This window comes from Wasmannia auropunctata, unplaced genomic scaffold, assembly GCF_000956235.1.
Source record: "Wasmannia auropunctata unplaced genomic scaffold, wasmannia.A_1.0 LD334538.1, whole genome shotgun sequence".
NCBI classification, from domain to species: Eukaryota; Metazoa; Arthropoda; class Insecta; order Hymenoptera; family Formicidae; genus Wasmannia; species Wasmannia auropunctata.
This window is the reverse complement of record NW_012028352.1, coordinates 157,755-182,597: the sequence shown is the minus strand read 5'-3', so window position 1 is coordinate 182,597 and position 24,843 is coordinate 157,755. Positions and strand designations below refer to the sequence as shown.

General features: G+C 41.4%; 5 protein-coding genes and 1 long non-coding RNA gene across 11 annotated transcripts; 2 read left to right on the top strand and 4 right to left on the bottom strand.

Annotated features, from left to right (window-relative positions):
- The first annotated feature begins 1,137 nt into the window (after window positions 1–1,137).
- On the top strand, window positions 1,138–5,658 carry LOC105458347. Its single transcript, XR_975528.1, has 2 exons — window positions 1,138–1,844; window positions 2,011–5,658. It is a non-coding gene; the product is annotated as an uncharacterized LOC105458347 (long non-coding RNA).
- Window positions 5,659–5,769: 111 nt separating this feature from the next.
- LOC105458346 (RING finger protein 113A) lies at window positions 5,770–7,817 on the bottom strand. The gene is made up of 6 exons (XM_011703587.1): window positions 7,632–7,817; window positions 7,407–7,477; window positions 6,895–7,098; window positions 6,583–6,799; window positions 6,303–6,495; window positions 5,770–6,223 (listed from the first exon to the last, which is right to left on the bottom strand). The coding sequence occupies exons 1-6, from the start codon at window positions 7,795–7,797 to the stop codon at window positions 6,043–6,045; spliced, it is 1,032 nt and encodes a 343-aa protein (XP_011701889.1). The 5' UTR covers window positions 7,798–7,817; the 3' UTR covers window positions 5,770–6,042.
- A 28-nt stretch (window positions 7,818–7,845) lies between these two features.
- LOC105458345 (origin recognition complex subunit 4) lies at window positions 7,846–10,570 on the top strand. 6 transcript variants are annotated; one of them, XM_011703586.1, is made up of 6 exons: window positions 7,846–7,931; window positions 8,369–8,627; window positions 8,723–9,049; window positions 9,131–9,628; window positions 9,713–9,865; window positions 9,949–10,570. In XM_011703586.1, exons 2-6 carry the CDS (start codon window positions 8,412–8,414, stop codon window positions 10,108–10,110), a joined length of 1,356 nt encoding a protein of 451 aa, XP_011701888.1. In that variant the 5' UTR covers window positions 7,846–7,931; window positions 8,369–8,411; the 3' UTR covers window positions 10,111–10,570. The 6 variants fall into 6 exon arrangements, with proteins under 6 accessions (XP_011701888.1, XP_011701883.1, XP_011701887.1 ...); XM_011703581.1 differs by having other exon boundaries at window positions 7,911–7,979; XM_011703585.1 differs by lacking the exon at window positions 7,846–7,931 and adding an exon at window positions 7,971–7,989.
- A 448-nt stretch (window positions 10,571–11,018) lies between these two features.
- LOC105458342 (putative ammonium transporter 3) lies at window positions 11,019–13,834 on the bottom strand. Its single transcript, XM_011703578.1, has 11 exons — window positions 13,535–13,834; window positions 13,113–13,398; window positions 12,886–13,043; window positions 12,675–12,786; window positions 12,381–12,586; window positions 12,173–12,304; window positions 11,978–12,073; window positions 11,823–11,911; window positions 11,654–11,743; window positions 11,481–11,568; window positions 11,019–11,412 (listed from the first exon to the last, which is right to left on the bottom strand). Exons 1-11 carry the CDS (start codon window positions 13,668–13,670, stop codon window positions 11,243–11,245), a joined length of 1,563 nt encoding a protein of 520 aa, XP_011701880.1. The 5' UTR covers window positions 13,671–13,834; the 3' UTR covers window positions 11,019–11,242.
- A 96-nt stretch (window positions 13,835–13,930) lies between these two features.
- On the bottom strand, window positions 13,931–16,993 carry LOC105458343 (gamma-aminobutyric acid receptor-associated protein). The gene is made up of 3 exons (XM_011703579.1): window positions 16,561–16,993; window positions 14,795–14,992; window positions 13,931–14,672 (listed from the first exon to the last, which is right to left on the bottom strand). The coding sequence occupies exons 1-3, from the start codon at window positions 16,648–16,650 to the stop codon at window positions 14,607–14,609; spliced, it is 354 nt and encodes a 117-aa protein (XP_011701881.1). The 5' UTR covers window positions 16,651–16,993; the 3' UTR covers window positions 13,931–14,606.
- Window positions 16,994–18,701: 1,708 nt separating this feature from the next.
- LOC105458341 (60S ribosomal protein L22-like) lies at window positions 18,702–19,949 on the bottom strand. Its single transcript, XM_011703577.1, has 4 exons — window positions 19,848–19,949; window positions 19,458–19,592; window positions 19,080–19,201; window positions 18,702–18,927 (listed from the first exon to the last, which is right to left on the bottom strand). The coding sequence occupies exons 1-4, from the start codon at window positions 19,854–19,856 to the stop codon at window positions 18,780–18,782; spliced, it is 414 nt and encodes a 137-aa protein (XP_011701879.1). The 5' UTR covers window positions 19,857–19,949; the 3' UTR covers window positions 18,702–18,779.
- Window positions 19,950–24,843: the final 4,894 nt, after the last annotated feature.

Genomic DNA, 24,843 nt, shown 5'->3' with positions numbered 1-24,843 from the left:
CTTGATGGCGTCCTCGTGAAACTGCGCCAGGAGGGTCGCGTCCGCGGTGGAGTCGATGAGGTCGTGCTCCGCGGAGTCGGCCGAGGCCGAGTTGACGCCGGCCGTGGCGACCCCCGCGCTCGCCGGCTGCGTCGTCATCTCCTCGGTGTAGAGGCCGGACCTAGTGCTCGCCCCGCGCTCGCCGGGGGCGCCCGTTTTCGTCGCGCTGCCGCCGCCGCCGGAGGGTGCGAGGCCGCCCCCGCTGCCAACGAGCCACTGGCTTTCCTCCTCCGATGAGGGCATCACTGCCAGAAACCATCTGGAAGCGGAGATCAACGGATGTATAATGAGACAATGACCGGGGCCGGGGAGCGCGCTGGATCGGCGGAATGCCTCTCGTTAATCCCATCCTAGCTGACGTTATGCTACTAATACCGCTCTAATTACACCGCCCGCGTCTCTCTCTCTCTCTCTCTCTCTCTCTCTCTCTCTCTCAAAATTAATGGCTATCGCGCGGCGCGGTTCTACCTCCATTTCTATATATAGGTATTACTCTCGGCGCGTCAGCTCAATTCTGAACTTGAAATCGCAATGTCTACATTCTACAATAATGACAGAAAGATAGTTTGCCGGTCTTGGTACGTCGCGCTCTGTATTAATATTGATAAGATAAAATGAGCGAGCCGGGCGGAGATAAAGGTATAGGAACGGTTGAGTCAATATTGACGTTTGAAAGACAAAGCCGGAAGTTGGACGAGAGGGCGAAACGAGAGAGAAGCGGCGGGCGCACACAGCTTGCACACAGTTTGCTAGAATAAGCTGATTTTCTTCGACGGAGGCACATCAGAGGGCCCGTAACGTATTCTATATACAGCGCGCGTCATCGTGACTTTCGCGGCTGCAGCCTTTTTATGGTTTTATTTGCACTCGCGACGCTTCGTTTGACTGACGTTATCGATATAACATTAAACGGTACTTTGCGTCGCGACGAAGCGTGAAGAACGATCATCGGGAAATATATTTTAATTACATTATAATTGTATCTTATATAGGTCGAGCATTTGTTGAAAATCCTAGTGACAGCTGTATGTAGACGCGTCTTAATAACACTCGTATTATACGGTCGTAGGGTTTTATCACGCGGCGCACGTGCAGCTTTTGCTTTGGAGAGGCATGCGTCACGTCTCTTGTCTATAAGCGCGGTTCACTGACCAAGGTTCATTGTGCACGATATTCGTCGCGAGCGACAAGTGAAATATTCAACATTCGCGGCTTTATTTCGTGCCCGTGGTCGCGAGCCGGCGATAAATGAGCATTTGCATATTTTACGACCGCGCGGAAGAGAGAGAGAGAAACTCGCGGTACCTACATTTACATATCGCGACGGTAATCGGAGTATTCCGTACGAATTATTGCGCAAGAAAGATTGAAGCTATATCGCTTTTATAAAAAGATTTTACGTGCCCTCGTAAATAATTTTATGCATCGTATTTTTTCTTTTTTACAGGTTTATGTAGTTTCGCGCGAAATTGCTCTCCCTTGGCTCGGCTAATAATCCATCTTTGCGGCGCGGAGTATCTTACGGCCTCACCACGCTGACCTTACTCTCCGCGGTCGTCGGTACAAAGTAACCGGAGCGGCTTTCGCGTGCATTTACTCCGATGGCTATAATTCAGCGTTTGTGTTCAGCCCGCATTGAAGCACGCGGAGGTCGTGCGTCCTTATCCAAGGCTGACTAATTCCCGGAATTGGCCCCTGCAAGACCTGCCGGCAAACGCGCGCGCGTATATAGGTTCTCTCTTTCGCGTGTCCTTACATACTGATTCATCGATCTGCATTGAACTTTATACACGGCTTTCAAGTAGGTACGTAGGTATATACATAGAAGTTTGATGAAAATTGCAGTGTACGTAGAAGTAGATATAGGAGAACCGCGAATTTTTTTTTGTGAGAATAACAGCTAAGGCTTCTCTAATGTCGACGAAAGTAAAACAATAAAATTGTGTGTAAAAAAAATAATGTATGTTACAGGAAGTGCCTCATTAACGCTTTGCTAGCCGCGGACAAAATACTCGCCCTTATCAGGGCTCCTTTATCTCGTGAAAAGGTGCAGTATTACGTCAACGGTTCCCAGCTGTGAACAAAAAGAATGCGTGCTGCTACGTCAACGATCGCAAAAAAAAAGACGTTAAAATTGTAACTGCGGCGGCGAGACGGAAGCCCTAACGCTATAACTCTCTCGATACGCATCACGATTGAACGTCGCTGCAGCGATTCCGATTTCCGGGGACATTTTCATGGTACGCGGTTTATAATTAGTGTTACATTTCGCAAAACGCGTCGGCGCTTTGTTGCGGGCGCGACCGCGTATACGTACACGATTTATCGATCCGAAACCGATTACACGGTTCCGTGGCGCGCGTAGACCCGTGTATACATTTTCCGACACAGAGATACAAGCGTGCGCGCGCGAGTCATGAGCGTACGCGTCAAGTTTTGTGTATGTGTGTGTGAGAGCGTCGCGCATATGCACGTGCACATGTCACTTCGCGACCGCCAATGTCGCCGACAGTCACGGCCGCGCGCGCGGGACTTCGCGTTTTCGCAGTCCTCTATTTTCTCGCCGTTAGTTATTTTTGAAACGCGACCGTATGTATGTACAGCAGCGTCCGTCATCGGCAGACATTAGCCGTTTTGTCTCTACTCGCCTTTACACACGAGAGCGCCTCTTATATATAGGAGAGAAATATATATAATCTATATTTTACTCGGATGAGACAGAGAGACAGAAAGAGAGAGAGAGAGAGAGAGAGCAAGAGACAGAAATGCATTCGTTTCGGAGTCGATTTTTCTTTAGCGTTTAAATTCCCCACGTGGTTTACATGCCAATTTCAAAACATTGTCTGATTTATCTCGGGACGCGTTCGCTCCGACGCGACGGAGAGAAATTTCGTATGGGACGTTTACTTGCTAAAATATTCAATGTTGCAAATTGAGCGAGTCTCGAGTCGAATGACGAATGACATCCTGTGACGTTTTTCGCTAAGGAGAGATCGGCTCCGAATCGCATGCCAGAAATTTGTCTGAGATGCGTGTATGAATACACATATGCAAGAGCATAATATTTTATTATTTTACGTTTTTGTAAGAATATACAACTTCTCAGAGAGAAGTTCGCTTTGGAGAAGTTGCACAAATCCAGATAGCAGTTTCTAAAAAAAAATGACACGTTAATTTATTTACGAGCGAAGTTAATTTATCACGCTGTCGAAGGGGCGAGAAAAAATACTCGATAGTTAATTAATACGAGAATGGCGAGAAATATTATATATGCCGCGAGCGGTCTCGAGCTGATATCTCTGCTGCAGGCTTCGCTAGTCGCGGACTCGTACGATTGCGTGCTCATTATCGCCGTATTCGGCCGTTACGCTGTCGACACATATGTGCCGCACGTGGGACCGACGCGATATGCATAGATAAGTGCCTCCGATGAACACGAGCCAAATGACGACGCGTCGCGCGTAGCGCGGCAGAGGGAATTAAGCGCGCGCGACACGCGATTTATAAAGCTTTTATATTCTTGGGCACACGAGGCGCGGAGTTCATTTCGATTATCGCGCAAAACCGGTCGTCGAGAAGGATATCTGCGTGTATCTATTAATTTGCTAATAACTTGTTTCTTTCGAAACTGTAATTAACGATGCTCATAAACAGGAAACGAGATCGGGATAAAAAAAAAAGGGAAAATCTGTGTTAACTGCGGCCTTCACGTTCAAACGGTTTTACAAAGTAGCGCAATTGTATTAATGTCAACGAGAGAGTTTTCAGCGAATAGCGATAGTATATATAACATTAAACACCGAGATAACTTTCCAAACGTAATGTAACATTTATCGCTTTCTTGCTCTATCAATCAAACTACTCCCATCGAGGCCGGTCTTGTACGTCTCTTCGCGTTGGCCACGTCGCGCGTTTGTTTGGACTTTGCAGATAGAAGAGAGAGAGAGAGAGAGAGGAAAAAAATTCGGAGAGATATAGAAAGCACAACCGAGAGAAATAGCTACGCACATGCATGCATGCATGCATGCATGCATGCGTGCATACACTCGTACATACGTCGCGGTGCGGGCGCGAATTAATATCATTAGAGCCGCTTATCACGGACGCTCTTATCGCGCCGCGCGTAAATCACCCACCTGGTTGATAGGGAGTCGCCGTGAAATTACTGCACCTTCCCAAATGATAATGCCGTTTCTCTGCTCGCAGATTTCGCTGGGATGGAGAAAATCGGGCGCGCCGCAGCTCGCGTAATTGGATCAAATTCTCGTGGATCGTCGTAGCTATCGATCGAGAGCAATATCGCTGTCAAATGCGAACGGCGAGGATTATCGGCGGCACTAGGAGTCCGACTCTCGAGGATGAAATGATATAGCTGCGGCTACAACTGCAGTTTTATTCGACGGCGCACTTCGTCGCCAACACTTCGCCGTCGATCGTCCGTCACGGAGTTGTCACGCACTCCGCATCCTTATTATAGATATGTGTATCAGCGGCAGCGCAAGTGTGAACGCAATCGAACGCGCGAATAATTTTTACGTAACGATTCCGAACGGGTGATTCGTCCAACCAGCGACGTTCGACGTCTCTCTCGTCGGGATTTAATCTCATACAATATTTATATAACGAATGATATATAGACGTTCAGGATAATGTGACGACGGTCGTATATTAAATTGAGCGTAATCGCGCGAATACTTCAAGGAGAGGCAATTGCGTCTCTATCTCCCGATACATATATCTCCTTTCGTCGTTTCGACGCCGACCTACCTCAACGAGCGCGCGATTGCCGCGATCTTCAGTACCACCACGTTAAAACCTTCCGCGAGACGAGTATCACCGCGCGTACGTCACACTCGGACGCGTATATCTCCCCGTTATAAATTATATGTATAGATATAACGGAGTTCCTCTCGCGAATTTAACACGCTCCTCTCCTCTTGTCGGAGGATACGGCGCACCATCACCAGGGACCACCAACGTCGTCGGAGCCCGCGTCCTGTCGCGTTTCGCGCGCGTCCGCCCGTGTCCTTTCCGTGTCGTGTTGGGTCGGGGGATCGATTCTCGGCGGAGCGGGAGGCGCGGCGCCGCGCGGAAACGCGCCTTTCCGAATGCGAGAGATCGCGAAACGCTCCGCAGCCGTCGGATATATATGCTTTTCTCGTGCGCGGTCTCTATATCACGATAACGCGCCGCGACTGGCATGACGGGCGTACCGGTCGCTCCCGGCGACGGCCCGCGAGGTACGTACGACCCGGTAACATTTTCGCAGTACGGGGGAAACAACACTGGCCCGCCGCAAGCCGCAAACACTGCCGACGACGGCACCACGCCGCCTGCGCCGCGTATCGATTTGCGTCGCGACGCCCGACACGAGTCGTCAGTAGCGCCTTCGCCCCGATCGGAGTTCCCCCTGCGAATCATTAGCCTGATAATTACTAACGAGATGGTCCCCTAAACTCGACGCTGCCTCCCGAATGTGATTCTGGGCAGAGTACTTTGTAAATATGTCGATTTTTCGTGCACTGCTGAAAATATCAAAGAGAATCAGAGAACAATACTCTTGAAAATTTTATTTGATAAGAGAAAAAATATTTTATATACCTATTAAGAAAAAGTAAATGGTGTTTCATTTCTTGTATTTTTAATATTTCTCAATTTCTCATATTCGAGCTTAATCTGCTAAATATATATAGAATTAGTGTGGAATGATATCTATATAATACATAAAGATATATATATACATATTTTTATTGGCCTACAGTATTCGTACAAGAGTGCATTTTTTAAAAATACTGCCGTTCAGAAAAAGTACAATTCGGAAGTTGCAGGTCTGCTTACTCTCCACTACTTTAGAAAGTACATAAACGTATTCTGTCGACGATATTTTAAAACAATCTGTATTAACATTTACAATTCATTAAAATCATTCATATTATTTGTTACAAAATTCTAGAAATAGGATTGTAGGATTATAAAATTCGAGTAATCTTGCAAACAATTTTATTAATCCTCATCGGAATCCTCGTTCGCTGCCGCCGCTTTTTCCTTCTCTTCCATTTTAGTTCGTGCAATAAGTTCCTTTGCAGGATTAAAAGTGCCGTTAGTCTGGGTATTGCAGATGTAACATCGCGTACTTTTCCTGTATTGTTCCAAAGCACATTTTTCGCAAAAATAATGCTTGCATCTAAAAAAAAAAAAATGAATTAGTCATCAAAGATCTATGACAAGCGTCGAAAAAAGCGATGAAGATTTAACAATCATACTTGGTAACAACAGGATCTGTGAAACTATTTCTACAAATAAAGCATTTAAACGGCAAGTTGTCCTCGTCGCTGTCAATCTCGTATTTCTTATCGTCCTCGTCTCCGCTGTCATTATATTCGCCGGAAGCAGCTTCTCTCTCCAATTGCCAACCCAATTTATAGTCCGACCGATCGTGTAAGAATTTACAGCTGTCTGTAGAATGAAAGAAGAATTTATAGATATTAATACTAATTAGAAGTGGTAAGATTTTATTTGAAGAGTAATTAAAATATGACGTGCCTCCGAAACCACAGAAACCAGTCTCTTTGTAATCCTTGCATATGTCAGGTTGATAATCCCACCTCACCGTCGCTCTGAGATTGGATGGCGCTCGAATTGGTCCCTTGCGCACCATTCCGCTGGATGCATTTCCAGCCGCAGTATCCTTCTTCTTGTAGTACTGCGCGTAATTGTTCAGGCCCCGATAAATCTTGTCGTCCTCTTTCCCCTCCAGCTCCTGGCAAACGAGAAAAAAAAACAAATATTACTAATTTTGCTCTCCTAATCAAATTCAATTAATTCGACGAATGTCATTTCCACTCGAAAATATACCTCGTTAATTTTTTGGGCCTTCTCAAACAGTGCCTGCGCGTCCCTGTCTTTCTCCGTTTCCGTCTGAAGAATCGACGTCGCTCCCTGATCGCTCGGGCCGGCCGGTAGAGCTGTCCTGTTACTTTTATAGGACACAGTCACGCCGTCGTCCTCGCTACTGTCATCTCCGTCACTGACCTTCTCCCGGTGCCTCTTCACGTTTGTCTGACAGAGAAACAGGGATCAAACTGCGTTTCCATAACGTTACACGTGTCTCTTATGTGGAATTAATTATTGTACGCTGACGACACTGTGCATTTAAATGTCCTCCCGATGAGGATTAATAAAACTGTTTATATCTGAATTTTATAATTTTACAATGCTATTTCTAGAATTTTGCAACAGATAATACGAACAATTTTAACGAATCGTAAATGTTAATGCAGATGTAGTTGTGTAGTTTATGATATTGTCAAAGATGGGAAAGGGAAGGAGCTATTTACGCGTTTCACGGCGCGGCGTGGAATACTCACGCTTTGTACCATGGGATTGCGCTCCTGCTTCTTCTCCTTCTTAACCACCATAGTCTCATCCTCGCTGCTATCTACGTAGAGGAATTAATCAAACAAACGTTTATCCACGCGACGTCTTTTTACACATAACCTAAAACTTAACGATTCGGCCAGACCTTAAAGAATCCGACAGAGGTAAGGGCGACACGCAGGTAGCTTGACCTATGTTTATTAACGACGACTCACCATCGCTGCCGTCCGCTCCTTTCCGCTTCCTCGTGGCATTACTCCGGATTTTACGTCTTTTAAATAGAAAGGTGCAGTTCTTCTTCTCCGGCTCTTGCACCGCGTCCTCCATGTTTGTTTCGTAAACACTGTTGGTGACAACGCACGTAAACACACCATCCTGCATCGTTCCTCCGCGCGTCGCGACACTCTCGTGCCCGGCCGGATTGTTTTCTCTCCCCGCTGCTCGCTCCGCTTGTTTCCCGGCGCGTCAAAATACGCGGCCGAAAAGTCGACCGATATAATTCAGGCTCAGTTCGCGTAAGTTCACACAAAAGATGCGTTCTCGGTCGCGCGAACTCCGCTCGCGTGAGTTACGGTCAGGTTATGTATTCCGACCGATATGTATACGCGCTATATTTTTAAACGTTGTGCCTTACAATTAGTTTAGATAAAAAAACGAACACGATTGCCTCATTTGTAATATATTAACGTAATTGTGGCACTCCAGCGAGGCTAAAATATGTCACGCTGAGTTATTGATTATTCCGAAAAGCGGTGAATTTATTGCGGATTAAACGAGAGAGAGAGAGAGAGAGAGAGAGAGAGAGAGAGAGAGAGAGAGAATCTATATATAAACATACATGTATATTTTATAAATATTTGTAATTATATTGTTTGTGACATTGCATCGCGATTTGTAAAGCGTCTTAAAAATAGTACTTAAAAAAAAATCGATAAACTCCCGTCATTTGCAGGTCTTCCAATCCTTTCCCGAGCAGTTTAAGACCAGCGAGAACGATGAGCAAGAAGAAAAATATGGCAATTGACTTCCAAGACAATATGATACTGCTGACACGAAAGTACTTGAAGCGTAAGATAATGTGTCCCGAAACCAAGTTCAGGCATCACGTTAACGAGCGGCTGAACGTGCTGGATTTGGTGAAGCGTACCGTTGAAATAGGCGAGAGCAATTCGGTCTTGTTGGTTGGACCCAGAGGCAGTGGCAAAACAACGGTAGTTATCATTTGCGATTATAAAATAGTGATGCACCCTGATATACACTCTGCATTCTAATTAAAATTAATGAAAATTCATTTATGTGATTCCAGCTTGTTAACAGCGTCTTAAAGGAATTGTCTGCCTTGAAAAGTTTTAAGGACAACGCGCTGATAGTGAATCTCCATGGACTGGTGCACACCGACGACCGTTTGGCGCTCAAGGATCTAACTCGTCAGATGCAGCTGGAGAACGCCGTTGGTGACAAGGTTTTTGGCACGTTCGCGGAAAATCTAAGCTTCCTCTTGGATTGCCTGAAATCTGGCGATAAAAACCGCTCGAAACCAGTCATTTTCGTGCTCGACGAGTTCGATCTGTTTTGCGGACATCACAATCAGACGTTGTTGTACAATCTGTTTGACGTCGCTCAATCTGCACAGGTAAGCGTTTAAATATATCGGGATGAAGAGGAGCGTAAGAAAAAAAACCATGTAAATTTCAAATACTTTTGTTGTCTGTAGGTGCCGATATGCGTACTAGGGATAAGCTGTAGATTAGACGTCATGGAGCTGCTGGAGAAGAGAGTCAAGTCGAGATTCTCGCATCGCCAGATATTTTTGTTTCCCGGCGACACGTCAGCCTCGGAGCAACCCATGTCCGCGTTCGACAGCCGTCTGGAGCTCTTTCGGGACCTCCTCAGCTTACCGGACGACGAGAATGTAAATAAAGTGGAGCAGCAGTACGACGATTGTACGATAGATCCGCACTTTGGCTCTATGTGGAACAACTATATCAAAAGTTTAATCACCAATGTTACGATGGTGAATTTACTCAAGAGGATGTACCATATCGACGTGAGCGAGAGGAGCTTTAGAAATTTTCTCGCGGTCGCTGTCTCAACGTTGTCGGAGAAGCATCAGAAATTGGAGGTGAACGATTTCGTGGAAGCGAGTAAAATCTTTTCGGAGGATGACAAATTGCTAATACTCGAGGGACTGTCCATTTTGGAAATGTGTTTGGTACATTCTTTGCAATTATTTTCCACCTTAAAACTAGCTTTATTTGACAGCAAATGGAACACTTATATCCCGATCTTGTCACAGATAATAGCAATGAAACACGAGACGGAGATTTACGACGGCGAGCCATTGAATTTCGAAGCGATATACAATCGTTATATCAAGTTCGTAAATCAGAATTCCTCCATACAGTCTGTCCAGAAACCAGTTATCATGAAAGCGTTTGAGCATATTAAGGTAAGGGACGTTTCTATATTGACGCTTCTATATTACTTGTGATTCTTGAAAAGAAAAGATGGATAAACATATATATTCTGTAGAACTTGGAGATCTTGCTGCCAGTCGGAAGTACGAATACGAAGTTCGAGAAAGAATATCAATATTACAAATTCACGTTAACATCGCAGCAAGTTATTGAGGCTGTGAAAAACTATTCAGGTCTTCCCACAGAAGTTTCTCAGTGGGCGTCAAGCAGTATATAATAACGATATAACGATAAGTATTCGACCTATTGTGTTCCATAAAACTACATATTACGTGTAATTAATAAGTTTCAATTCACATAGCGAGACGTATTTATAGAATCAATTTAGATATAGGTATTTATATCACTTTAATAGAAGGAATCAACTTGGAATAGTGTAGGAATCGTTAATGTGCTAATCTTTTAGATACATTTTTTTATATGTTGGATAATTGAGTTTATCTCTCTCTTCATATTCCTAATTAATAATCGCCGTAAAAACGAAGTACTATACGAAGAAAATTACGAAGACGCAACGTTTTATCTACATATTATGCCCTCCAAAAAAAAAAAAAAAACGTGTGATACTCTAGTCTTACATCTCTAGAATATTCCCATTCATACACGTGTGTCCAGTTAAATTTTTTAAATTTAGTTTAGAAAATCTAGTATCAGTCACTTAGAATAGAAAAAAAAAACGAAAGAAATATCACGAAGATACAATGAAATTGTAAATATTCTCAGCTAACAGTACAATTATTTGAGAAGGAAAAGAGGGGAATAATATTTTGTGTATTGTATACTAAAAATTGGTCTCTCTCCAGGAATAGTTCCTGCCAATATACAAACGTAGTAGAGCATCTGATATATACATATCTTCTATATACGAAAGACAATGAGGAAGATGCGTAAATATTTATCGAAATATTTTATTTCCCACAATAACAAGCATTATCTTATCGAGTGTCGTGAGCGATTAGCTAATTTATTCGACTGAAGCCATAGTGCCACTGGCTAAGTTAAAATTCAGTTTGTCTGTGATCCATTTATCATGTCCATTTATCTCTGTGTCGTGTGTGCGTGCATGTGTGCTCGCGATCAATATTTATATATGTGTGAATGCGTAAAAATTTAAATATTTATTAACAAATGTGTCTCTCTCTCTCTCTCTCGCACGCGCACACACACATACACACACGCGCGCGAGCGCGCGCATACACGTATCGTTCGAACGTATTAGAATACGACGAAATTAGATTGTGCACGTGTGTATGTTTATACATTTGTAATAAATTTACATCTCTGACTGAAAGTACATATAAGTCTCTATCCGTGTATATGGGGATTCGTCTTTTTTTTTTTAATCTAATCTAATCTACCCAAGCAAATTGCGGTTTCGTTTCCGCGGTTATTGCGGAGTCCGCGATCGTCCTGATCTGGGAATTTCTCGCCACGAGCTTCTTCGACGATTGATGTTTGTCAGACTGTGAGAAATTCGCCAATTTTTTCTTCTTATGCTGAGTAATGTATGAATCGTGACCTGCGATCAAAAGCGCGCGTTACTACGCACGTAATTCCGCGCGGGTTTCACAGATAATTCTGTCTTACCGGGATTCATGCCTACGGGAGGCACGTTCTTCAGTATCCCTTCCATGGTAAACGGTCGAAGTGCTGACATGGCACGACTCACACCTATCTGCAGATAAATGCATAAAGTTAAACACAGGCTGTAAAGAATTCAAACTGCTTGATAAATTAAGATATTATGGAAATTCTCGCACCTTTGTATGACGTATTCTATGCTCTACAAGATCTGCTCCGAGTACCTCCTCATAAACTGACATTCTAATTGGTATTATTTTATTTATTATCTACAAAAAAATCAGGTATTACACTTATATCAGGTCAGGTCTTACATATGCTACATTTTTTTTTTAAGGAATAAAATACCCATAACAGTATAACAGAAGAGGAAAAACTCCAAACCGATAAGCAAATCGCAGACAAGCTTTGCACTCCTAACAGGTACCAGCCGCCTCCTGTAAAGAATTCACGCACTGTACACGACTCCGGAACAAGAAAGACACGTAAAAATCATCACGGACCTTTGAACAAGCCCTTCCTTCCGCTTGTGGTGTCAAGGGGATATGGATTGTCAGCGAATAAACCGATGGCGATGACTCCCCAGATACCGCTTGCGCCTGTACTTCAAACGAACGAGCGGACGTTTATTGTCGCGACGAAGAGGTACGGCGAGAGAAACTTATAAAAATTCGACATGTCAGTGGAATTAAACGCACCGTGAGTGGCGGCTGCACCAACCGGATCGTCTATGTGAATTTTGTCTAACGCTGGCATTGCGATACACGTGATAAATCCACCTACCATCCCGACCACCAACGCCTCCCAGGCTTTATAAAGGAAGCATCCACCTAGCGCAACATAAACGCTTAAAAAATCGGCTCACGTCTCCCTCACCTTTTAATTCTATTTTAATTAAGCGTGTACCAGTGACTGCCACCAGTGCGCCAAGAACACCGTTTATCTGACTAAGAATATCAATTCCATTCGGATTAGTCAAGCTGAAACCCAGACCGATCAGACCACCTCCCATACTGGCTATCATCGTGGAGACGGCCGCTCGAGCGGCGTACTGCCACCGATCACCGGTCACCCCGTAAGTACTACCGCTGTTGAACGCTAACCAGCCCCACCTAGAAGATCCATAAGTTGTAGTTTTTTTTTTTAATATTCTGCGATTTATTGCGTTCGATATCGCGGTAATTTGCGATTTCCTTTTACCACAGCACGAACAGTCCCATAATAGCATTGACTGGGCATCCGAGCGGTAGAGGATCGATGCCGTTGTCGTATCTGCCTATTCTGGGACCGAGCATAATAGCGCAAGCGAGAGCTGTATAAACGGGCGGATTAATGCATTTATCGTGCGAAATTTATCAGTCTGTCATTGATCATCTAAGTTTGATAATGATTTTTTTACGTCTCCGATTACCTGAAACACCACCGACAAGATGCACCGGGCCTGAGCCAGCGATATCAACGACCCCCATGCGGTTCAAAAAACCATGATCGCCCCACACCCAACCGGCTGGCATGCAGTACACGATGGTGTTCAAAAACGAGAAGAGGCAGTACGCCTTAAAGTTACATCTATAGAGGTGCAAAATGTACAATTAATCGACCACGTTCTCGTTATCGTTATTCTACGAAGATAAATACCGTTCTGCCATCGCACCACTGACGATGGTCGTAGAGGTGGTGGCGAAGCTCAATTGAAATAAAAACGCGGCGCAAATGGAGCCCATGTACTCGTCGTCGATGGGAGGATCCACGAGTATACCTCCGATACCGATTATAGGATTGTTGGGTTTATTCAGGCCGAAGCTAAATCCGAATCCGAAGAGCCAATAAGTCAGGCCGCCGAGAACTATATCGACTACATTCTTCATCATGATGTTGACTTCGTTTTTCAAAGAGACACAGCCGGACTCTAGCATTCCGAAACCTACGTTTCCAAGAAAATCAATATATTCGCGCGCGTAATAATAAAAGTGCAAAAATATAACCGTAGTAATAATTTATTAGCTTAATCGGATAGAGGAGGAATAACTTAACATTTGTCGGGAAAGTTCTCATTTTACCTGTTTGCATTGTAAAAATCATGAAGGAGCTCGTGACGATCCAGTTGCTGTCTTCTTGCGTGAGATTGTACAACGAGCTAATGTATCTATCAACAGTGGCGTTCGTATCATTTTTCTCGGAAGTCTCCAATTCCATGATGCTCCAAACTGCTGCTTCGTCGTTAGAAAGAATTTGACTGCCAATGTCTACTCGTTCGCATACATTGAACGCGACGCGTGCTCGGGACAAACAAATTAAAAATTTAAGACATACGGGCAAAACAAGTCCGGTATTGGTATTGATAGCAACGTCAGGACTTCTGTCAGCAACCGATCAAGCGGATCAATCGAAAGAAGCGGACATTAAATTAGAAGTAAAATAATATCTAATCGGAATAGAGAGAGCACTTGGTCGTGTTCACATTTTAAAATTTTTTTTATTGGCCTTACATTTTCATATTACAGAAAAATTTCCTCGTATATCCAACAATTTCTCTTCGTTCTTTCATTAATTAAATAACGTCAAAATCATGTATAATACAACATTAATCTATTGATGGAAATGATATCACGTACAGGATTCCCGTCATCTATACCATACTTCGAATTTATAATGGTACGATATAGCTACTATATTATCGGAAAACATGATGTGTGCAGTGAAACATAAAATGTGACGATATTAGCGATGATTGGCAATACAAATACTTTTTTTGGGTTTTCTCTTTTGTTGTTTTTTTTTTTTTTAGTGGCCAGGCTAAACATTACATGATCACATAATAATTCTGCACAAATTAGTTGTTCTTGCATCATACGGTGAACTAAGCCCTCTTAGGTGGCAAAAAAAGATGGAATCGACAAGCATTTTTTTTATCATCCAAGGATATAGTTGTGTAAGTTTTTTTTTCGGAGGCAAATGTGCAGCATCAAGACATAAAATTTCACACAGTGTATATCGATAGATGTAATTTTGAATGCTCGGTTTTTTTTTCTCGAAAGCGTCTATGAGGACTACGTTGATAGATGGTAGATTTTTTGTTGTTGAATCCCATTGCTGTTTTGGCAATACATATTTTGCTCATCCTGCCAAGGTTTAGTGACCGTATACATTTTCATCGCTATACGCTATGTATAGGAAGAAATCCTCCTCGTGATGTTCCTGTTGGAAATTTTTCATAGGATTAGAGCGAGCGGCCCAGAGCGTCGAAATCAAAGCACTTCTCACTTGAAGTGCTTTGATCACGCATTTATTTATTCCGTAATAATATTCATTCTAATTACCGCATAAAGAGAGCCCATGGTGGCGCTTGTTGGTGGAATGATGTTGTTGACGAAGAAAAACAGGGCATCCTCGGGACGTAAATGAATCCTCTTACGAATTAGGAAGTAAAACTGACCGACAGTCAAATCAGAGGGTACCAAGTACTTTTGCTTGTCCAAATCACTGATTTTTGCTTTAGGCGCCTTCTCAACTATCACCTACAACAACATTCATTATTGCCTCTCTCGAATATTTTTTAAACATAGAAAGGTAACGTTGATTGACAACATTAAAAAAATATCTTAATTATCGCGAAACAAAATTGACGTCTGCGTTTAAATCGCCGTTCGTCTGGCAAAAGTGAAATTTCGGCCTTCGCTAACAAAATCTCAAAGGTTTATTAATTTTTGGCATGCCGCCTGAAGGATAAATTTCAAATATACACTTTTAATGCCGCGAATTGAAACGCGTCCAACTGTTGATAACAGGATTCGGATTCGAGTCCTGGTAATTGGACCCGGCGTTTGAACGCGCGTGTATCACGATATGATAATTTCGTGATATGATAATTTCTGTGTGAAATTGCTGTCATGTGATCGGTGATTCATACATCCAGCAAAGATAGACAATTATTTTTTTCTTCATAACGATCGCGATTACGATCGTGGAAAGCGTAACGCGAAATTCATTACGAGTTAGGTCGAATTCTGAATTTTTATTAGTTAAAAAAATCTCTTAGGCATTAATTAATTCCAAACAGCCGCTAAGATCAATCTTTTTTTCCATTTGCGGAATATTTTATCTTTAACAAGGTTTTTTTCACGTAATCAAAATATAGGATTATAATTTTTGTTAGCAGAAAGATTCTCTTGACGTCCAATCCGAAACATATTTCGAAAGATATATTTTAAAATACGCAATTAAATAACAAAATATATTTAATTTGTGAGTGCTCATAAACTTATTTATTATAACCGGAATTAGAAATTACGGCAATTCACAATATAGAAAAGAGAAAAATGGATATCACGCGGATTACTTTTTCCAAGCGTTATTTTTATTTTCGAAAATAAAAATAAATAAAAAACTGAAAATAAAAATAATGCTTAATAAAACGATACTTGAGACGAGTACACGCGGTAACACGTTTACGTCGTTTACATGCAATGTGGAAAGAAAATCTGGGCTTGATCTAACAGTAAAATGTGCAAATCATTCGCTTTTCGCCGAGACAAAGAGCTAGAATGTTCGCCGTGTCCAAACGTTTACGACTAAAAGATTCGGACGCCGACGCGTGAACGCGTCGCGTCGCGCGTCAAGCGAGACACGTGAATAAATTCCAAAGATAAACAGCCTCCAGGCGAGTTTCGAAACGCTGGGGAGGGACAACAAAACTTCGTCGATTGCACGTCGTGAAGCAGATCAATACGCGTGCGGGGGAGGAGCAGCGTACGCGATGAGCAGCGCGATTTCGCTGCGTAAATGCGCAAAAAGAAAACGGGGGCCTTGCCGGAGAGGAGTCAGCCTCGTCGCGGAACGAGCACGCGATATGCGACGCAGAATATACGAGGACGACCTTGGGCCGCTCCGGATATCTCCTACGGAAATCGGAGGAACGGCGGCGTCGCGGGGGCGAATCCACCGACGGCAGAAGAGTCCCCGTCTCCCGCGGTGAGACTCTCCTTCGAGGAGAGCGAGAGGAAAGCGCGGAGCCTCCCGTCCGTCCCGCACGCGCGTGGATCTCGACGGACGGCGGAGCACGCGAAAGATGATTCGTTCTACTCACAGGCACCCGATCGGGATATTTCCGTCGGATCTTCTCGCCCTCGGCCTTCCTCTTCTCGAACGGATGCTCCTCCTTGTACTGAAACTTCATCGTGGCCCGTCTTCGAGGGGGGACCACGCGACACTGCGACGACAACGGCGACAACGAACGTTCTCGATCCTGCTCGATCCTTGTCTGCCTTCTGCTTCGCTCGCGTAACTCGCGTTATGCCCACAGCTCAGGTCGCCCTGTCGTTCACGTGCGCGCGCGCGCGCACTTATCCTCTCGCTTTCACTCTCTCTCTCTCGTTCTCTCGTCCACCAATTCGCTCTCCGCGATGTTCGCTCGAATTGACACGAACGCGACCCACGACGACGACGACGACGTCGACGACAACGACGACACTCTCCTCGCAGGTCTCGCAACAACCAGCAACAACAATTGCCGTGCGTCACTGCGATTGCGCGTTGGCGTTGCGCGTAGCGCTCTCCGCCGCGAGAAAATAGTCCCCCTCATCTGGCAACGAGATGACAGCTTGGACAGCGAAAAGACTACCAGGTCTTTTTGTAAGGAATCTCGAGAAATTGGCCGTGTGTTAACGCGAAATATCAAGCTGTTTGCGGAGAGAAAAGACGAAATACGAGAAACGCATGACGGGACAAAAGTCTCTAAATTTCGTAATTACACCACTTTTCCCACTTTCCGCGTTTCCTCTTTCTCTGTCGAACGCGAAAGTAAGCGCGCGTCTCGCTCTTTGCACGTGAAAAAAGTGCAGGACGGTGCAAATCTGCGCCAATGCCGCCAATCTACGCGACGAGCGCCTCGAGAGAAATCGATACGTCTTAACCTAACCTGTCTCATTTTCCGCGACGCGGCGCTTCGAGAGATCGATATCTCTTACGCTCGCCGCGGCGCGGCGCCTCGAGAGGATCGCGAGTTTCACGCCACTCGATATTTCAAATTCTCGGTATCGGCCGTCCATTGAGGAGCGCGACGGAGGATCGCGCGGAGTAGAAGCGGAGTTCGAATCACGCGTCTCTCTCTCTCGCGATCGCGATCGACTTACGGAGAAGCGGATTCCGGCCGCGGTCCCCCTCAGACGTTGCAGCCGAGACGCGAGCGTTACGCCGAAACGTGCGAAATGAGGAGCATGAACGACGCAACGATGCCCATGCCGATGTAGTACCGTGCGTAAACAGACTCCATGGACTCGGACGCCAGGACCTGCCGGGCTCTTCCTCGGGCTGCTCCACTTCCTTCCCGCGACAGCGTAGCATAGTCGTCACCCGTTGCCAGGTATGCACATTACGTTCCGGAATTCATATCGTGAGTTTCGATACGCGAATTAATGAAAATGGTCGAGTGGATGCACCACAAAATGGCGGTGCCGCGACGCGGTGACGAAAATTTGTCGAACATCTTTGTAATTATACACGACGCGTTTGCGATTGTTGAACAAAGGCTTGGTAAATTATACTTAAAATTATATTGCTTTTCGAAATCTTGACGGAATCGCTGAAAATAGGTAAAATCGTGAAGTTTCAAGAAATATTGCTGATTATATCGAAATCATTTTCCGTAGCGTTTTTGTCATAAGATCAAATTTTGGCTCAAAGAGAGGTATTGATTAGAAAAAGATGCAGGTTGAATTAATCGTTGACTAAATAATAAGTCAGGAGTTCGGTCGTAGTCGCTCATGGGAGATGGGATCGCCATCAGTTTCGGCGCGAAATCGCGAAGTCGCACGATTCAAAAAGTTCACCGCGCCCTCGGTCGGTAATGCGTCCAAATCACGAAACTGTTAACCGAAAGCTCGACACGGATGATAACGTTATCTACAGATATCTGTAAAATCTTTGTATATACATGTAATCGTTTAGGACTTTCGAAATAAATTTTAATTGCATTAGAAACGATATTGCAAATCAGTATTTAAATTAAAACTGTCCATGTTATTTTCAAGTCTTACGCTCTCAAAATTTATAAAATGTTTACACTTTTATGTAGAAATTTGTGGATTTTTAACTTTGCTTTGAAATAATTATGACAGTACGTATAATCAAGAATTTAACGATTACAAAATTCTAAATTCTAAATCAAAATAAGAAATAATTAGAAATATTCAATTAAAGCTACATGTATGTACATGCAAATACACTTAATAAAGAATATTGAGTTTTATTAGTCTTTATTAAAAGAAATATGCACAGATGCATCTGTAATCGAAAGAATAGAAAGAATTATTCCGCATCTTCCTCGTCGTCGTCCTCCTGACTGTTAATCTGGAAGTATCGTAACTCGTACGTTTCCTTGTCTTTCGACACCACTCGCAACCAGTCACGCAGCTTGTTCTTCTTCAAGTACTTCTTCGTCAAGTACTTGAGGTACCTACAGCAACAGGGTTTTCCAAATCAGTGCAAATATCGTTCTTTCTGTAGCTTATAACAGCAAGCGGCACACCTAATATCGGTCAATCTACATAGACATTTCGTACGCATGTCCCGCGATTGTTGTAACCGAAGAAACACGACATTACTCACCGTTTCGAGAAATCGACATCACTGTTGACGGTGATCTTCATCTTGTTACGCTCCAGGACAACATTGTTGCCAAAGTTGTTAACTTTGCCACCAACCTTGATTTTCTCTTGTAAATATTTTTCCTGAAAAAAATCCCCATCTTATAATAATCAGTCTCAATGTGATACGGTATTAAAATTCTTCAGCAGGCCTCTCAATGCAACTCAAAATACATTGATTCTAAACTCTTTCTTACACGTAGAGGTTAGGAAACCGCGAGGAACAGGTTAGGAGTTCTATCACGTTCAAGATATCGAATGGGCAATGCGAAGGGAATTCTCACAGATGGGGGAAGGAAAATATTAGGGCCGTGGGCTAAAATAATTCCACACAACTTACAAAATTATTAACATCCATGATATTGTCCTCCACAGGATGCGTGCAGTCGATCGTGAACTTTAGGGACACCTTTTTCTTCTGTCCCTTACCCCGAAGGACCTGCTTCTTAATCGAGCCTTTGGTTTTCTTCGCCGGCTAGAAATTTAGAGAAAAATCTTTTTAGTGATAATATTATCCTCGCAAGACACGTGGGAAATCGATGTGGCGGAATAAAGATATACGATCGGGCATGCATGAATCGGACTCGATTGAAGCGATCTCGAGATAAAACGAAAAGCCGACACGTCGCAATCGACAAGTCGAGCGCGTTCTTTCCGTATGCGATGTTATTTCCACGGGATTCTGCCATAATTACGAATAATCGTCGTATTTTTGAGAGCGACAACTTACCAGAACCATTTTCACGCGTGTTCGATGAACAAAAAGGCACGAAGAGCTTGACCACCATGTGGCGCTACAATCATTTATAGAGAGAGACCTGAGAAACCCTCTCCGCGGCTTCCGCGCAACGTTCGATCGGTTCAATTCTTAAAATTCCATTGATAAAATCTGACTGTGTTCTTTGTAGTTACATTATATATAAATATTCTGCATATAAAATAAGATAGATGTTTTAGAGAGAAATAAATTAATTAGAAAGAAAACTTATATCTGTTTATTATAAACTAATTAAAATTAAATTAAATTGATATTATTTTTTTGTTGCAGATCATAGTATGAAATATGACTGGTGATGGTACTGGTGAGTAAAATTTAGGGTACGGGTAATGGTTTTTTTCTTGATAATTGATATCTCTGAAATCAGTGCGATTCATTTGTTTTGTACATTTTTGTAGATGTAGATTTTTGTGTACATACAAAGCGTCAAGTGAAGACGAAGTCATAGTCTTTTTTTAAAAAGATAAAGTTGTCCCATTTATTTTCCGGTTTTATTTTTATAATATTCTAACATTCGTGTACATAAGAATTATGAACAGAATTTTATAGAATTAAAAATTCACAAGTTAGAAAATTTTACGAAAATTGTAAATTTTCATATTCAATTTATTAGTTATTATATTTTTACAATTAAATTAAAGTAAATAATGTAAATTTTATTAGACTAAATTCGCGAACCATAACAATTTTGTAACAGCGTAACAAATTTTAATTCATAATTAATTTACAATTATTATTTTTTTTAGATACGGTTTTGATTTTAATATTTCGAATTTTTTCGTTTTATATATTACGATCTCCGTTGAACAATACCTATTTGCAAAGGAATTGAGCTTCGCATAAGTGTGCGAGGCGAGTGATCTTCGCAAAAAATTGCGAGGGATCTTTACAGAGACATTGCAAAACTGGATTGCAAGAGGATCTTCGCAAAAGAAACAACAAATTAAATTTATAATATATATTATAATAACCCGTAAGTTTCGTTCGCTTATAAATATGCTTTAAATTTCATTTATAAATATATTACGACAAATTGTCATTATCTATAAATATTTATATTTGCCATTTTATTCGTAATAAATATTTTTTAAATAATTTTACAAAATAGATCGTAAATCTCGCGAGTGTGTCAAGTCAAATGCAAAGTACAATAGTACAAAGTACAAACTTTAACTCAATCTGTATATTCCATTTTGCTGTAAACATTAAAGTTATTAAATACGCGAACTGTTAAATTAAGTTTATAATTACAAGTCCGCGGATTTCGCGTCGCGAGTGTATTAATGAAATAAAGTGCTTAACGTTGGAAGGCCCAGAAAGATTCTTCCTGCATTTCCGAGTACTGTCACGGATGTGATTACAGCGGAAGATGCGTCGATGGACATCGTGGGACGTCGCGAATTGATGAGTGCTGATTATCAATTAATTTTATAATCTGTTTTTTTTAGCAACACTTTTTCTGCATTTACATTTCATATATTATTGCTCCTATTATTTTATATAATTTTATATACATTTTATATAAAATATTATTATTACAGGATTTTAGTATAAAATAGTAGTATCATATATCGTGGCTAAAAAGAACAAATTATACTGCATGCGTAGTAAATGTTTACGAGAGTCGCACTGATTTATAACAGCATGAGTAGAAAGATTGTAGATACATTGTAGTTACATTGAAAAATTTATATTTTGCGTCGCGGATTAATATGATCGCGTTATAAAATAATTTTCTATGTACTTTATTCCGCGATTGCGATACGAAACGTACAAAATAAATATTATAACTTTTGCGACAAAGTAAAACTCACAGAACTGCTTCTCACAATTTTATTTATTTAAGCCTAATATACAATAATATCTATATTATAATATCTCTATTAATATATAGATCTGTTCCTTTTTTTCGGTGAGATATATATAGCTGAAAGAATATTGCAATTAATATAATTCCTATATTCATACAGAATAATATATTAATAGCCTATGTGTCAAAGCATCCTGTAATGGATCTATCGTTTAGTTTAGTTATTATCGGTGTATAGACAATTTATCGAACCGGAAACGATTTGATTATTAAGTGAAAGTAGCAACATAGTGTTTCATTTGATAAAGAATGCGATTAGTACATCAAATCTTTTTTTTTTAAATGGCATTAGTTTTGAAATCTATTAATTACGTGAAGAATTTATTAGTCGAAAATTTCGTAGGAAAAAAATAATGATGAATATTATTACGACGATAAAATAGTAAAATGTATTTAATGCAGCGATCTGTCTCTCCACTTTCCGCGTTTAAATAATATAATTTTAACGTGTTAACATATTTAACATTGCTAAATTACATGCTAATATCTTCGGAAATTCCAACTCTGGAAATTCAAGTTTATCGCACAAAATTTATTATCAATCTCTAGGCTAATGCTTGAAAATGTAAGAATCGCTGATTATCCTTCCTATAATTCGATTATCTTCTATAATACATTTACAAGCTAACTTCAGTTCCGGCTGTTTTCAAAGGAGCGAATTTTCTCAAATTTTCTCTATTCTTAGATAATATTTAAAAAAATATATATAAACACTAGCTTCAAGAAATAATAAATTGAAATATATGGTATGCAATAAAACTAATAACAATTAAATCGTGCAAAAAAGAATATGTTTAAGGAGTTGTTCGCTTGCTATAAAATCACGTTAAACTTTTTCGCGTTTTACATTAAACAATTTTTGCAATCACAGCGACTTTCGCGTAATTGCATTGTAATTACATCAAGAGACTAGTATAATTAAAGGGTTTGGCGTCGAAATTCGTTCCACATATGTCCAGAAGGCCTATTGTCGGAGACAATCTTTTGTAAATGTACAGGCAAGCACAAAAATCATCACATGACATATCCTGTACGTGACGCGCACACCCGACATTTTTACATTTTTTTTCGATCAAAATTGAACTTGACGTATACCTGCGTCAATCCTTTCAACTATCATTTTTGTAATACCTCCTATTATCTTCCTATTTCTCCCGTATTTTGATTCGGTATTTAATATATGAATAATTCATGTATTTATATATATGTACATAGATTGAATCTTACACTTATAATTCGTAATAATATACGTACATATACATGTACATACATTGGTACACATGTCCGTGTATTTTCTCCATGCACGACACTTCGCTTGTTGTATTTCGATTAGCGATTAGCGATTAGCTGAGCAGAATTTACGTACACAAAGCCTTTCGTGTACGTGCTCTCAATGAAAATAAAGCCTCCGTTGACTTCCTAATGGAGTAGTCTATAGAGTATAAGATCATTTCTTTCTTCTTGAACGACGAAAAGACCGGTCGATACGTCGCTTCCACTTAAACAACTTAAAGTACGACTATGAGATCAACAAGATGCAAATATAATCGAATAAAAATTAGTGAGTAAAAACACGTAAAGACAATTTGCGTCTAAACATTACATAGCTCGAAAAGAGTTGCGCAATAATTGCTAACAGAACATTAGAATTATTAATTATCGCAATGCTACGTCTATAAGGAGGCAAAATAATTCGTAAAAATAATCAATAGTCGAAGGGTTTCAAGCAAAAACGATGTAACTTCTGAGATTCGTTTACATAGCGGATTCCATAAATTATGGAGTTACCGGATTACTCCACCATGCCCTTCGACGTGCCGACGATGATTCGAAGCGAATATGTCGACCAGTTATTTCCGCGGAAGATGTCGTTGTTAGGATCGGCCCCCTTCGCGTTTCTCCCTTTACCCCAAGTTTCACCGTCGTGTCGTTTATACCGGCATCCAGGCCATGCTGTGCATATCGGCGTTCAGGTTGCCGACGAGCTGCGCCGGACCACCCCCTGACGCAGTGCCCGTCGTCCCCGAGCCACCCGGTGCAGCACCCCCAGGTGCATTGGGTGCGGCCCCTTGCATATTCGTATTCGGTACCATGCCCGGTGGTGGATAGCCGTACGGCGGAGCTGCCGGCGCCGATTCCGGCATGAATTTCACTGAAAAACGTTCAAATGAAAATTATATTAGCTTCTAGTATCGATGTATCAGGACGTTTCAGGGTGATGACGTAAGACGATAACGGGGAACGATACGGAAAATCCTTTGCACATTAATATATTAAATCGATATATGTATGTATAACAATTTTTTTTCTACAGATAATGTAGTCTTTTTAATTTTGGAGGAGAGATTTGTTCTAAGTATCAATTCGGTAGGATATATGATTGTAAGCGAATGGGAATTAGTACGAATGAACAATTTGCTTTAATAAATCCCCAATATGATGACACTGTTCGCACTCATTAAAATTGTTCATTCATGCTTGCTCACGTTCGCTCGCTTGATTCTATTAGATCCCACTTTTCTAATTGTTTTTTTGTTACACTAATATTGAAGAGTATAAAACTGATATATTGATTAATTTTTTGTGTGCTACTGCTGCGCACGTAAAAATGATTAAATTTTTAGTAAAATATTATCTGTAATAAAAGAGTATATTTTTAGAACTTTTTCCCTAGCAGTAAGAAAAGAATTCTCATCTTTGCATCTTTAAAAATATTACGATCGTATAGATATTGTGAAAGTTTTAATTGAGTATAATGGCTTCTTTTCGATGAAAAAAGGGTATAAAAAAATCATAATTGTTAACATCAGAAGCCAAGAATAAATTGACGAAAAAGTAATTTTTCTGTCAGTCGTTCTCTGTTTATGAACCGCACAGGATCTATCTTTTATCTACGGCATAAAAATAATATGTCGTATTTGATATCTTTTATTCCCACACTTTTATAATTAACACACAGAAACACATAATTTTGGACAAATGAAAAATACACAAGGTTGTTACACAGCGCTAGAACACAGAAATTGATGTTTTCATTTTCTTTTTTTTTAAACAGTGTATTATATTACAGTGTTCTCT